Source organism: Argiope bruennichi, chromosome 4 (genome assembly GCF_947563725.1).
Source record: "Argiope bruennichi chromosome 4, qqArgBrue1.1, whole genome shotgun sequence".
Classification (NCBI taxonomy): Eukaryota; Metazoa; Arthropoda; class Arachnida; order Araneae; family Araneidae; genus Argiope; species Argiope bruennichi.
The window spans coordinates 21277471-21289596 of NC_079154.1; the positions used below are offsets into that span (position 1 = coordinate 21277471).

The following is a 12126-nucleotide window of genomic DNA, read 5'->3' on the forward strand; positions in this document are numbered from 1 at the left end:
ATTTTTTGTTATCCGGCCTAGGCGTCCGCCACATTAGGCCGGATAGTCTTGAGTCTACTGTATTACATTTAAGATATGTATAAATTTTAATTCTACTTTTATCACATTTTTCTTTAAAGGAAAATAAAAATATTTTTTTAGCAGTTAAAGCTTAATAATATTTGATATCTGTTCAGATTGATGCATTGAATTTAGCACTTAACATTTTATAATTGGGAATTTGAAACGGAATAAAATGATTCTTACCTGTCAGTAAAGGTGTAACAAGAGAAACTACTCCAATAGAAAAATTCATCAATCCAATAGCCATTGGAAGCTTGCTAAGACCCAAATATTCTTCCAGAAGGGCGTAAAACAGGATAAGATTGATACCAACAATAAGTCCTGAGCTCACAGAAAGTGCAGTTATAGCTATATATGTGTCTGTTAAGGAAGTGGCTGCAAGAAGTGACCCGAAAGTCACCATGTTCACCATCATTAAGTGTTTCCTCTTCACTGTGCCACTATCCGTGATCCAACCGGACCCTAGACGTCCGGCAAGATCAGCAATTGAGAAAGTGGACACAAGAAAGACACAATCAGTACGGTCTATTCCTAAATCCAGAGTATAATCTACAATGACTGTGAGGTAGGTCATATAAGACAGAAAAAATATTGAGTAGTTGCTTGCTATGATCAAAAACATCGGATTCTTGACTATTTCGTAGGCAGCTTTGGCTGGTTCCATGAGACCTGTCAACCATTTTCTTTTGACTTCATGTGGCAAATGGATGTGGCCATTAGAAATGTTGATAGGTTTGAGGATAGTATGCGATGATCCCTGAGATACATGTGAGCTGGAGGTGGTAGGTACATAAATAGTGTGTAAATTGATTTGGGGGTCGTATTCCGCTTTATTATCTATAAATTGAAGTTTTCCATAATGATGAGGTTCTTCCCCATCTGACATGATGTCTTCCGTTGGCTGTTCTGAGGGAATATATTTGGTTCCATTTGGATCCGATGTGGATTCACTCTGTCCGTTTATAGTATAATTCGGATTAATAATCATTGTTTGTGAAGTCATTGGCTGATTATTACTTCGCACGATCTCTACATTTTCAGAATTATCTATTAGATTACTTTCTTCGTTTTCAAAGTTCCTTTCATTGTTTTGATCCTCACTGCAAGAGAATCTAACTGCCTTGATTGATTTCGTAGTCCTTTCTTTATCCTCACCATTCAGTAGAGTTTTAATTTCTTCCACATCCGGAATATTCTTTGATTTGGTTGTTACGAAATTGAGATTCTGGTCACCTGAAAAAAAAATAGAATGAGATAATCGTAACTGCAATTTCAGTTGTTGAGCAGTGAGATTACACATATTTTTATGTAAATAAATGCAACAGGGTTTTTTTTCCTTATCCTTTCTCGTGCATCTATAATCAAGAAAATTAAGCATTCCAAACTTTTGAAAGTACAGGCAATGTAGAGAGAAATAAAATTCCTTTTATAATCTATGCTAATAATAAAGATGATTGTGTGCGTGGGCCTGTGAATGTGTTGACGCTCTACAGGTCAGATCATTTGACCTGTATTTACCTAATTTGACATATACATACTTTGGAAGATAAGAATGTGCATCTCGGGACGACTCTTTTGAAATTTTATTTAAATAAAAATTAAGCTGTATTTTTGTGTTTTTCTGCGGTGACTACTGCAACTATTATTGTACAAAAATGAATTTTACGCTGTCGCAAAATTTAAAAAAAAATAATCTTTTGAATGGCACTAACGTAATAGTCTTGCAACCTTTTGTTAAAATTTTGTAATTATTTTCCACCCTTTGCATTACATTGTTGCCCTGAAATTCAAACCGTTTTCAAGCTTTCATCATTTCAAATTTCGCCATATTTAATCCCTTGATTTTCTTCCGTTGTTAAAATATCAAGAAGGATTCTGTTTAATATCCTGTTTAATATATTGTTAACTCTGTTTAATATAGTTTACAATATCGCGATATTTAGAAGATAAATGAACCGGACATTTACGTTTTTTAATATCTCTATGAGGTTATGGGACTATTTTCATTAAAATAGTTCGTGTACACAAACAGAACATAACTAAGACAATTAAAATAACACGTTTTTAAACACGTGTAAAATAACACGTTGGCGGAATCATGGACATGGTTATAAAGAAAAAGCAAAAAACGATTCGTCTGAAATTAAATATGACCAATATTCCCGACAAACCAGTTGTTCACCTGAAGCGACTAGTATTCAATAAAACAAAACCGAAACTAGAAGAACGGAATATTTCAATGGACTTAACATACTTAAAATTCATATTGATGTCAGTTAAAATACGAATACTAAGTGACTTTAATTAAAGTTATCATCTGAGAATGTATTAAATAGGTATATTTATTCTATTAGAGTATAACATTACGCTTTCAAGCTATACAAAATTTATCTCAAAATCAACCTTTGAATCGGAATTATATTGAGAAGACGACGGTGACAATTTAAATGAAACTCTATTCTTTATAAATTGCCAACTTTTTCGTCATTGGAATGAGAGCGATTGAACAAGTCATATTTAAACTTAATGCTTTAATTCTTTGGGGTTACGTGGAATATAAACTGTCCAAATTTTTGTTTCGTTTTTTATGAATGGTGGAATATATTTTAATATATTTCGGAAAGTTTAAGTTATTCATAGTAGAACACTTTAATATTTTATTTTAAATTTTTTATTTGGTTGGCAATGTTGTAAACCAAAGATAAAAATAAATAAATGATTCAGACTTTCAGATCAGTTGGATGACTCAACTTTGTCAATTGACTTTCAGATCAGTTAGATGACTCAACTTTGTCAATTGACTTCCAGATCAGTTAGATGACTCAACTTTGTCATTTGACTTCCAGATCAGTTAGATGACTCAACTTTGTCATTTGACTTCCAGATCAGTTAGATGACTCAACTTTGTCAATTGACTTTCAGATCAGTTAGATGACTCAACTTAGACTTTCAAATGACAAAGTTATCAATTTGATGCAAAATTTAAATTGTATGATTTGTTTCTGTCCTAATTAGTACTTCTTTAAAAATCTCTTTTAATGGCTTACCTTTCTTTTCCTCTTGAATCATATTCTTTCCATTGCTGCTGACAACTGTTTTTTTGTTGAGCCATTCTGCTGGACGCAGAAGCGAGGCGCCTAGCAATCCATGCAAAGTTATTCCAGCCATCATGAGGAATGCCCCCTTCAATCCGTACTCTTCGATGGTGAACTCGACCAGGGGAGGCAAAGCGAAGGAGCCCACAGTTGCTCCCGCGCATGCAATGCCGGCCCCCGTAGTCTTGTACTTCACGAAGTACTGGTTGATCATCACTGGAACTAAGGTCACCGCAAGACCCACACCCAAACCTGTGAAGGTAAAAAATATATTTTAAAGTCGATCTTCAAGTAACACACTTTGAAAAAATTTAATTGAAAATGCACGCATAAGATTTCAATTTTATTAATTCTCTTCTAAAAATATTATAACTATATAAAATATAAATACTAAATTATAAATGCCGAACATAATGTTTAATTCGAAAGTCCTAACTTTGATATAAATAGCACAAAAATAAAAAAGATTAGAAACTGAGCACATTGGCAGATTAGTATTATTACAAAACTACAGCCTGAGTAAAAACTTTAAGGCCAGTAAAAAATTTTGAGAAAATGGAAACATATAAACTGAGGAATTAAAATACCATTTGATTGATAATTATTGAGTTTAAATAAAAGTAAAAAAAGTAGAAAAATTTATTTGCAAATATTTTATTATTAGAAAATATTACAGAGCACACAGATGAATATTTGAGCCTGAGTAAAAACTTTAAGGCCAACATAGAAAATAACATATAAGAAAAAAATTACAAATTCTTAGAAGGTTGTGTAGGAGCCATTTTTTCGAATTACTTCAAATACTCTTGTTTTCATGGATGAAACGAGTTTTTGACAAAGGGTGGGGTCGGTTTCATACCATTCTTCTTCGCTCTAGATTTCAGCTCTGTTGTTGATGTAAAATGTCTCCCATTTGCATAAACTCTTCTTGCTAAGTCACTCCAAAGGTTCTCGATTGGGTTAAGGTCAGGTGAGCTAGCTGGCCATTTCACAGTTTCAACATTGATGACTTGGAACCAATTTTTTGTGCTATTACTCGAATGGATCGATGCATTGTCTTGCTGATATTTTCAATTTTCTCCAGCAAAACATTCCACATTTGGCAAAAGATGATTTGTTAGGACATTTTGGTATCCTTGTGAATTCATTCTGCCTGAAACGAATGCAATTGAGCCCACACAATTGTAAGAAAAACGACCCCAAGGTCATGACAGACCCTCCACCTAATTGGCGCTTGGAGAATATTTCTTTTTTATTTCTTATATCATGCCAGTAGAAATTCCAGCCATCTGGTCCATCCAAATTCCATTTTTTTTCGTCAGAAAACATAATTTCTATCCATTGGTTGTCCCAGGTCATGACTTTCTGGCCAAAGTTCAAACGCTCTATTTTGTGTCTCTGCAGTAACTGAGGCTTAGTCAATTTTGCTGTATAAGTGAACCTTCCAGACCTTCTAATTGTGTTATAAATCGTTTTTTGACAAACTTTTAAACCTGTCGTCGGAATCAGTTTCCTGGTTGAGTACTTTCCAGTAGATGCAAGTTGGCAAACTCTTCTTTCATCACGCGAGGACAAAGCTTTAGGTCTTCCCCCAGTATTCTTTTTACCCTAATTGTCTTTCAATTTAAAAAAAAAAAATGTTGACTACAGTCTTTGATCTTCCTATCTTTATCACAATAGCACGACTACTCATTCCTGTTGTAGACAAAGCTTCTATCTGTCCACTTTCACGATCAGTTAACTTCTTACCCTTCGCCATCTTCACAAAGATCACCAATACTTCGAAGAAACGTATGACAAGTATGAAAATTGCAGCGTTGTCACAAGCTAGTAGTTGCAATGGTAATTACACGATTATATTATATTTATTTTTAAAAAATGACTGACGGCCTTAAAGTTTTTACTCAGGCAGAAATACTAACTTTTTAAATAACCACATTTTTTCATAATTATGTATTTACAAATTATGTTTATGGCATTTATTTCTTATCAATGAACTTTAATAATTAATATTATTTGAATCCCTTTTATTTCATTTTACATTTTCTCAAAAATTTTTACTGGCCTTAAAGTTTTTACTCAGGCTGTATAATGTTGTTTCCCAATATAGTTAGTTCCCTAGTAGGAAAGAACTTTATACGATCAGCTCTATCGGATGTCTGATCATATCAATAACTCACGGGATTGGCGACAAAATGGGTGATACTAGAAACTTCAAGAATTTTGGTGATAGGACCACTAGGAGCAGAATTATGCTTGATTGTTCGAGAACCTTCTTTGGAAACTAAAACATCAGCAGTCCCGGCAATCTAAGTCAAAGTGAGTAATATAAAATCGCATAGCGAGTCAACGACGAATTAGTTGAATTAGTCCAGCGAAGCGCAAGCGTGGAGTGGAGTTCAAGTTAATAGTGGATTGAGAATCGGTACCCTGCACCAAGTTTTGGAGACAAGTATTGAGACAGTCTCCATTAGTATGTGGGGCAAAAAATCGTATAGTATTGAATCGGCAATTGGATACAGCTAAAGCGGGGAGATAGTGGAGAATAGCAGGTGTTTGAAGAGACCGTAGAGATTTAGATTCCCTTCTCCTGCTGAGTTTTGTCTGGCCGCTTTGTGTGCTGTGGTTGTTCTTAGCTACTTGTGGGCTGCTATTTGTTCTTAGTGTACTACTGTGTATTGCTAGAGTACGTCTTAATTGTGTTTTTCCGTCTGTATATTCGTGTTAATAGAGATCGTTATTTGTTATTAAGGCCTGTTGATTGTGTTACACCACATGATTGCAACAAGCGAATCCGTCGTTCGAGTTTTAGAGGAATTTTGAATTTCCGTAGTAAACAATTCCGTATTCTAATGAATTTAATCTGAAAAAGTATTTTTAACTATTATACATTGAATGAGCCGAGTTCTAATGAAATAATTTCATATGTTGATTTGTATATCTTTTACCGTTAAATTATGATATCTATTATTTCATGAATCATGATCAGTTATTTCATGAAAATATTAGATGTTATATGAAACTAATCTTTCGCGATCAACTCATTCACCCACAATATTGACTCATACAGCTGGAGTGGAATACATTTAAAATTCATCTTGTTTTCTGATAGGACAATAAAATACGTATTAAATATAATCACTCTACTACAAATTACTCTGTGTGCAAACTAAAAAAGTGTATAGGATCATGAAATAAAAAAGAAACTGAAAATCTTACATCGAAATTAATTTTCATATAACTATTTTATCTTAATTTTAACACTGACGAAGTACGAAATTGAACAGTTTAATGTAACAATGAAACTAGTTTGAATTTCATCATAATAGTAAAAAAATTGTTAGAGAATATGCATTAAATAAAATTTGAAAAATTTGCTAAGATTAAGGAAATTCTGTTCAGAAATAAAATTGGTATCATTAAGAAGTTAATTTTTCGAGTTATAAGATTATAATTTTCAGCAGTTTGCAAGTCTTTCCATTACATATTAACACCCTCAAATGATTAAATAAATCAGTAAATTACTATGTATCTGAATTCCTATTTTAAATAGTACTGTTTTCAGTAGGAAGTAATACATTATGAACACCCGTAAGAAAGTGCTAGAAAATTCCAGAAAAAATAATTTTGGTACAGTAGTTGCTCGTCAACTTACATATTATAAGTGTTTCAAAAATTATTTTTAAAGAGGTTGCAATTTTTTAGAAAGATAATTTACTCATAAGCAATCTAAAATGTTTTATCTCAAATCCATTGAATTTTTACTGTTTTGATGTAATGTCAGATAGTATTTTCGGAATATATAGCTGAAAGAGACAACTGAAACTTGTGCATTCATTAAAAAAAACCCCAAAAAAGTAGGATAAATATGCATATTGTTACGAATCTGTAATGCTGCTTCCCAGCATAGTTGGTTCCACCATCGGAAAGAATGTTTTACAGTCATCTGTATTGGACGGAGTCCGGTGTCGCGTCGAAGGTTCCAGAGCTTGGCGACATACTTGGCGACTTTGGTGCCAAAATAGATTATACCCGAAACATCGAGAATTTTCCCGATCCGTCCAGTAGGAACCGAGATACGCCTCGAACATTCCCGATTGGTTGAGAAGCTTCTAGCCCCGCCTCCTGAGACCTATAAAAGGAGCAGCTTGCAGCTGCCGGGTGGTCGTGAACCAGACAGAGAAGAGTAGTCGGGATCGACGGTAAAGAACTGGCCTTCCAGAAATAAGCAGAGCAGCGACTGAGTGAAGTTAGTCTTGAACTAAGCTGTGCGTTACTGTCTGCAGTAGAGTCTGGTTGTATGCTGCACGTCTCGGCTGAAGATAATCGTCTTTTGTGCTGTATATAGTTGTCGTCTTTGTGCTGTCCTGTTTGTCTTCGTGTAAATAAACGTCGTTGTTTTATTTTCTACTTCCGCCTGCTGATTGAGCGTTCTCCACACCATATAACTCCCACTATCCAAACGAACCCGGAAATTTCGTAACAATATGTATATAGATAGACAAATAGAAATATACAACAAAACTCACATACATGTGCAAAGTACACAAATGTTTTATTTTAAGGAAATTGACATAAATAGGCCAAATGACCGTTTTCAAATGGCAGTTCCAATGTATCGGTGAAATGCCGCTTATACACATTTGTAATCAGTTATAATTATCTTTTTTTATTAATTATGAAATCACAGTTATTTGTATTATGGAAGTCTTGCATTATAAAATCATATATATCACTTTATGATAAAGAAATTGAATTTCTTCATACAATTTCATACATCGTAGAGGATTTAGGATTTACAATTGGCGAAGAATGCGAGCGTTGTTTGTAAGAAAAGTGTTTATTGAAAAAAATTTGCAGATTTTGCATTGTGCACGGTAGATTGTATTAAGTCATTTATAGTATTTTTTCGGAAGGTTTGGTATTTTAATTAATATGCTCAAACCGACGAAGACTAGATTGAAATTATACACAAATGAAATTAAAGACATATGGAAACCACGCAATAACATTTTTCAACTAAAAGAAATATTTTTATGAGTGTTGATGGCCTGGACAGCAGATGGAGATTATAAATTCGTCAATGACGCTAATGTTTATAGATGCTGCTATGACCCGGAATATTTTTAAAAAATTCAAAATTGGGAAAAAAATCCAAGAAAATAATTTTAATTTGCTTTGTGGAAGCATTACCGTATGAAGATGATGGAAACACATTCATTTTTATACCATTGTGATGATGCATTAGAGTTTTTTTCCATGTTTTATTTCAACAAGAAGATGTTGTTTAGAGAAAGTTAGAGATAATATTTCTAGAAAAAGAAATGGAGAGATATATGAAAAAGTTTGAATTCCAAGGTATTAACAAACAACAAGTATGGAATAAATAACGTTATCAACTATAAGAAACATTAATGAAGACGTTTTCTTTTCGACAAATGTATTCATTTGCTAAGTTTTCTTCAAATTTGCTTTTGCTTCTATTTTGCTTTATTTTTGTTAAAAAAAAGTAGAAGAAGAGGTTATAATCCGACTTGGTACACCGTATTTAGCCAAGATAATATGCCAATAACAATAAAAGGAAAAACGTTTGTGTATTGGTTCGCTTCCAGATTTTTTATTGTTAGAAATAATTAACAATGCGATCTCTGGGTTCTCCTCGCCAATGCAGTTGCTTAATTATTACACATTTATAGAAAAATATACCTTGCAATCCACCGAGGAAAAAAGTGACCAGGACCATATCGGATATGAACCAGCAGATGACATTGGTCACAGTTACCAGCATCACCCCGAACAAAGTGATGGAACGGATACTCCATTTGTAACTCAAAGAGCCGGCTAACGGACCTGCAAGAGAAAAAATGTTATTAAAACATGAACAAAATAGGAAAAAATAAATATGCTAGTAATCTGTGAAGGCAGCAATACCATATGGAATATTTTTTCTGGTTTTTTCGTTGCGACAGCAAAAATTATTACAAAAAATTTAAAAATAATTAGTTAAAATGTTCGTATGTCCACAAATGTAATAGATATTCAAATTAAAAACAAAATTTTGGTACTTATTTATTTTTACAATTCCAGGATTTAATTGGTGATTTTCTGATTACGCCAAGATCGCCAAGCTCAGTAATACATAAGCAGATAAGATGGTTGCATTCCCAGTATTTCTTGGTCCATTTCCAAGTTACACAATACATAAGATGCTAATATTTTGTCTAGAAAGTTTTTCGACAGTTTACATTTTTTGACGAGTTATCGCGGAGACTTTAAAAATAAACAATGATTATCTTTCCATTTTTACATCAAATTTAAAGAGACAAAGGGCCTTTTCTTGACTCCTCTGTTTAACCTTTGATGGACGATTCTGGAAACTTTACGTTAAGTAGAACTTCACTACCGAAATAGCAATAGCGGATTAAGATATTTTGCAGCCCTAAGTCGATAGCAATTTTAGACCTTCTTGTAATAAACTGGTTAATTTAATTCCACATTTAAACATATATCGAGCTTAATAAGTTGTGTTGTTTCTAATGGCACTTGTCACAGACAAGCCCGCTGATTTTAGCGTAATTTAGACCTGAATCAGAGAATGATTACCCCTGATCCAGTACCTCCAGTGGTATTACTTTCGACACGGAGGACTTTGTGATCACGACAGATTTATTCGTACACAAGCTACCACACACACGAAGAGTCTTCGGCCGGCGGGGTTCGAACTCGCAACCCAAGGGACGCCAATCAAACGCCCTACCAACCAGGCTATCCCTTCCCAGCTTAATAAGTACGTTAATGATTTATTTTTTATTAACTATTTTAATATACATTATTGACAACGCTATAATAAATATTATTATTTAGCACGACTAATGATTGTATGATATTCACGTTTCGAACATAATATTATTTAATCAAACACGAATATGTGATGTGTTATCTCTATTTAAAAGCCGCTTGGAGTTTATAAATACAGTAATAACAAGGTAAATATAATGTAATATATAGGAAACTGAATACTCGCTGCCGATTATCTTAACAAAGGGATAATATTAGCATAATATTTTCTAGTTCTCAGATTTTTTTTTTTTTTTTTTTTTGTAAATTTATTTACTGAACAAACCAGCGAATACCATTTTTTTAATGGCTTTACCAATGGTCCTCCTTTGCCAAGTGGGCCAAGATCGGAAATCCGAAACAGTGCTAAAGAAATTGAATTGGGAGAATTCCATATGTTATCGCTTTAAATTTATTTGAACTAATTAGATGTTATATTTTATTTTGGGTATTTTTTTATTACTTTCAACCATATAAGGAATAGAATGGATATTTGAAATATTTAAGCGTGTCCTAGTGATTTTTGTCTTTTAAATAAATATCTACTTGAATTTAAATATGAAGAATTCAGTAATTCTAACCTATGAGTCACACCCTTTTTATCTGAGAAGTTAAGTTCACTGAAAAAGACTTTTAAGAGGCATATTCAGATGGGAAATTATATATCAAATAAAATATCATATTATTTACAATCATTTTTTCAAATATTTTATGTTTGCATAGCGAAAACGAGGTTAATTTAATAATTTAAATGCAATTTATTATGCGATCAAAAATGAAATGTAAATCGGGTCAATGCTAAAACGGGTCAATACAGTTATTTAAATGCAACTTCAATGTTACTTGCTAATAAATGCCATAAATTTTAAAATTCTTACTCAATTGTTTAAAAAATTAATAAAGTTGATTTCGTTAAAAAATATATACCAATAATTTCGAATATTTTATTTAAATTTCTCTCGGTTTAATGAGGCTATTTAAATGTTTGATGCTATGACTAAGGCTTGTGATTCATATTTTTTTTATCTAATTAGATCTTTGTTCTCTACTCTCTGTAAACTTAGAATAGAAGCAGCAATCTAATCAGATAATAGAGTGAATCCTAAGCAAGACTCAAATGATAGCCAGCTGCAACTAAAATATTAATAAGAAATCAAACTGTTGCCAAACCCGAATAAATTATCGTTTGGTGGAATCAATTCTGCTTCTGACATTCAATAACTTTTACAGCGAATTCTTTCATTCAATTGAAAATATTTTCACAAATTTATCACAAATATCTGTTTCTTACAGAATAAAACTCTCTTTTTAATTTTCTACCTTTATTAAAGATTTTATTACGAAAGCAGATTTGCTTCTTTTAGAATAAGAACAAATTTACAGATTTTATTTACAGATTTTTTTTCCTTCCTCAAACAGAACTGTACTTTCTCTTTTATTTGGAAAATACTTTCATTCTTTTTAGAATTATATCAAAAGGCAAATTTTTCGTACGCGATTTCTTTTTTTATTAATGTCAACTTAAAGAAAAGCATTTTTTAAAATATGCTTGCCCAAACCTTTTTTGTTTCCTTTTAATTTAAGAGCACAATGGTAACACACACAAAAAAAGAATCTTACAAAAAAACGCACCCATTGTTCTTCAACAAGTGTGTCGAATTTCGGAACAAAAGTTTATCTGAAAAACTAGAAATTTTTGCATTTTAGAAAGAAAGGAAGACCGTGACTGGTTATTTAATTTGTCACTAAACATTTCCAAATGTCGGTCGCCTATCTCGCAAGCCAAGCGAACCGATTAAAGATGGTGTCCGAAATGAGGTCAATTTGGCATCCAAAACTATTGTCCCAGCTTTTTATTTTTATTTTCTGTTTCCACTCCTTCGTTCCACTATCAGTTTTGAGGATTTTAATCGAATATTTTTGTATTCGTAATGCATAATAACAAGAATGTATATTTTAATAATTATATAGAAGTGGTGGGAATTTGATTTGTGTATTTTAACGTGGCAGAGTTGAAATAATCCTTCAAATTGTAATAGCTGTAACAACAGGTATATTCGAAAAGGATAAGAACATTTTTTTTGGAATTTATCATTCATGGAAGTGCATTAAAATTCTAGTCAATGGGACT

At 32.6% G+C, this 12126-nt stretch overlaps 1 protein-coding gene across 2 annotated transcripts in view; it reads right to left on the minus strand.

Annotated features, from left to right (window-relative positions):
* The window catches only part of LOC129965439 (monocarboxylate transporter 13-like), an 85684-nt gene that overhangs the window by 9779 nt on the left and 63779 nt on the right, over positions 1-12126 (minus strand). For both annotated transcript variants that reach the window (XR_008784213.1, XM_056079303.1), the window contains exons 2-4: positions 8865-9008; positions 3111-3410; positions 247-1296 (exon numbers count right to left, since the gene is read on the minus strand). Coding sequence is in view for 1 of the 2 variants with exons in the window: in XM_056079303.1 (XP_055935278.1) it covers positions 247-1296; positions 3111-3410; positions 8865-9008 (1494 nt within the window). In the remaining variant the exon portion in view is untranslated. The remainder of the gene's footprint in view (positions 1-246; positions 1297-3110; positions 3411-8864; positions 9009-12126) is intronic.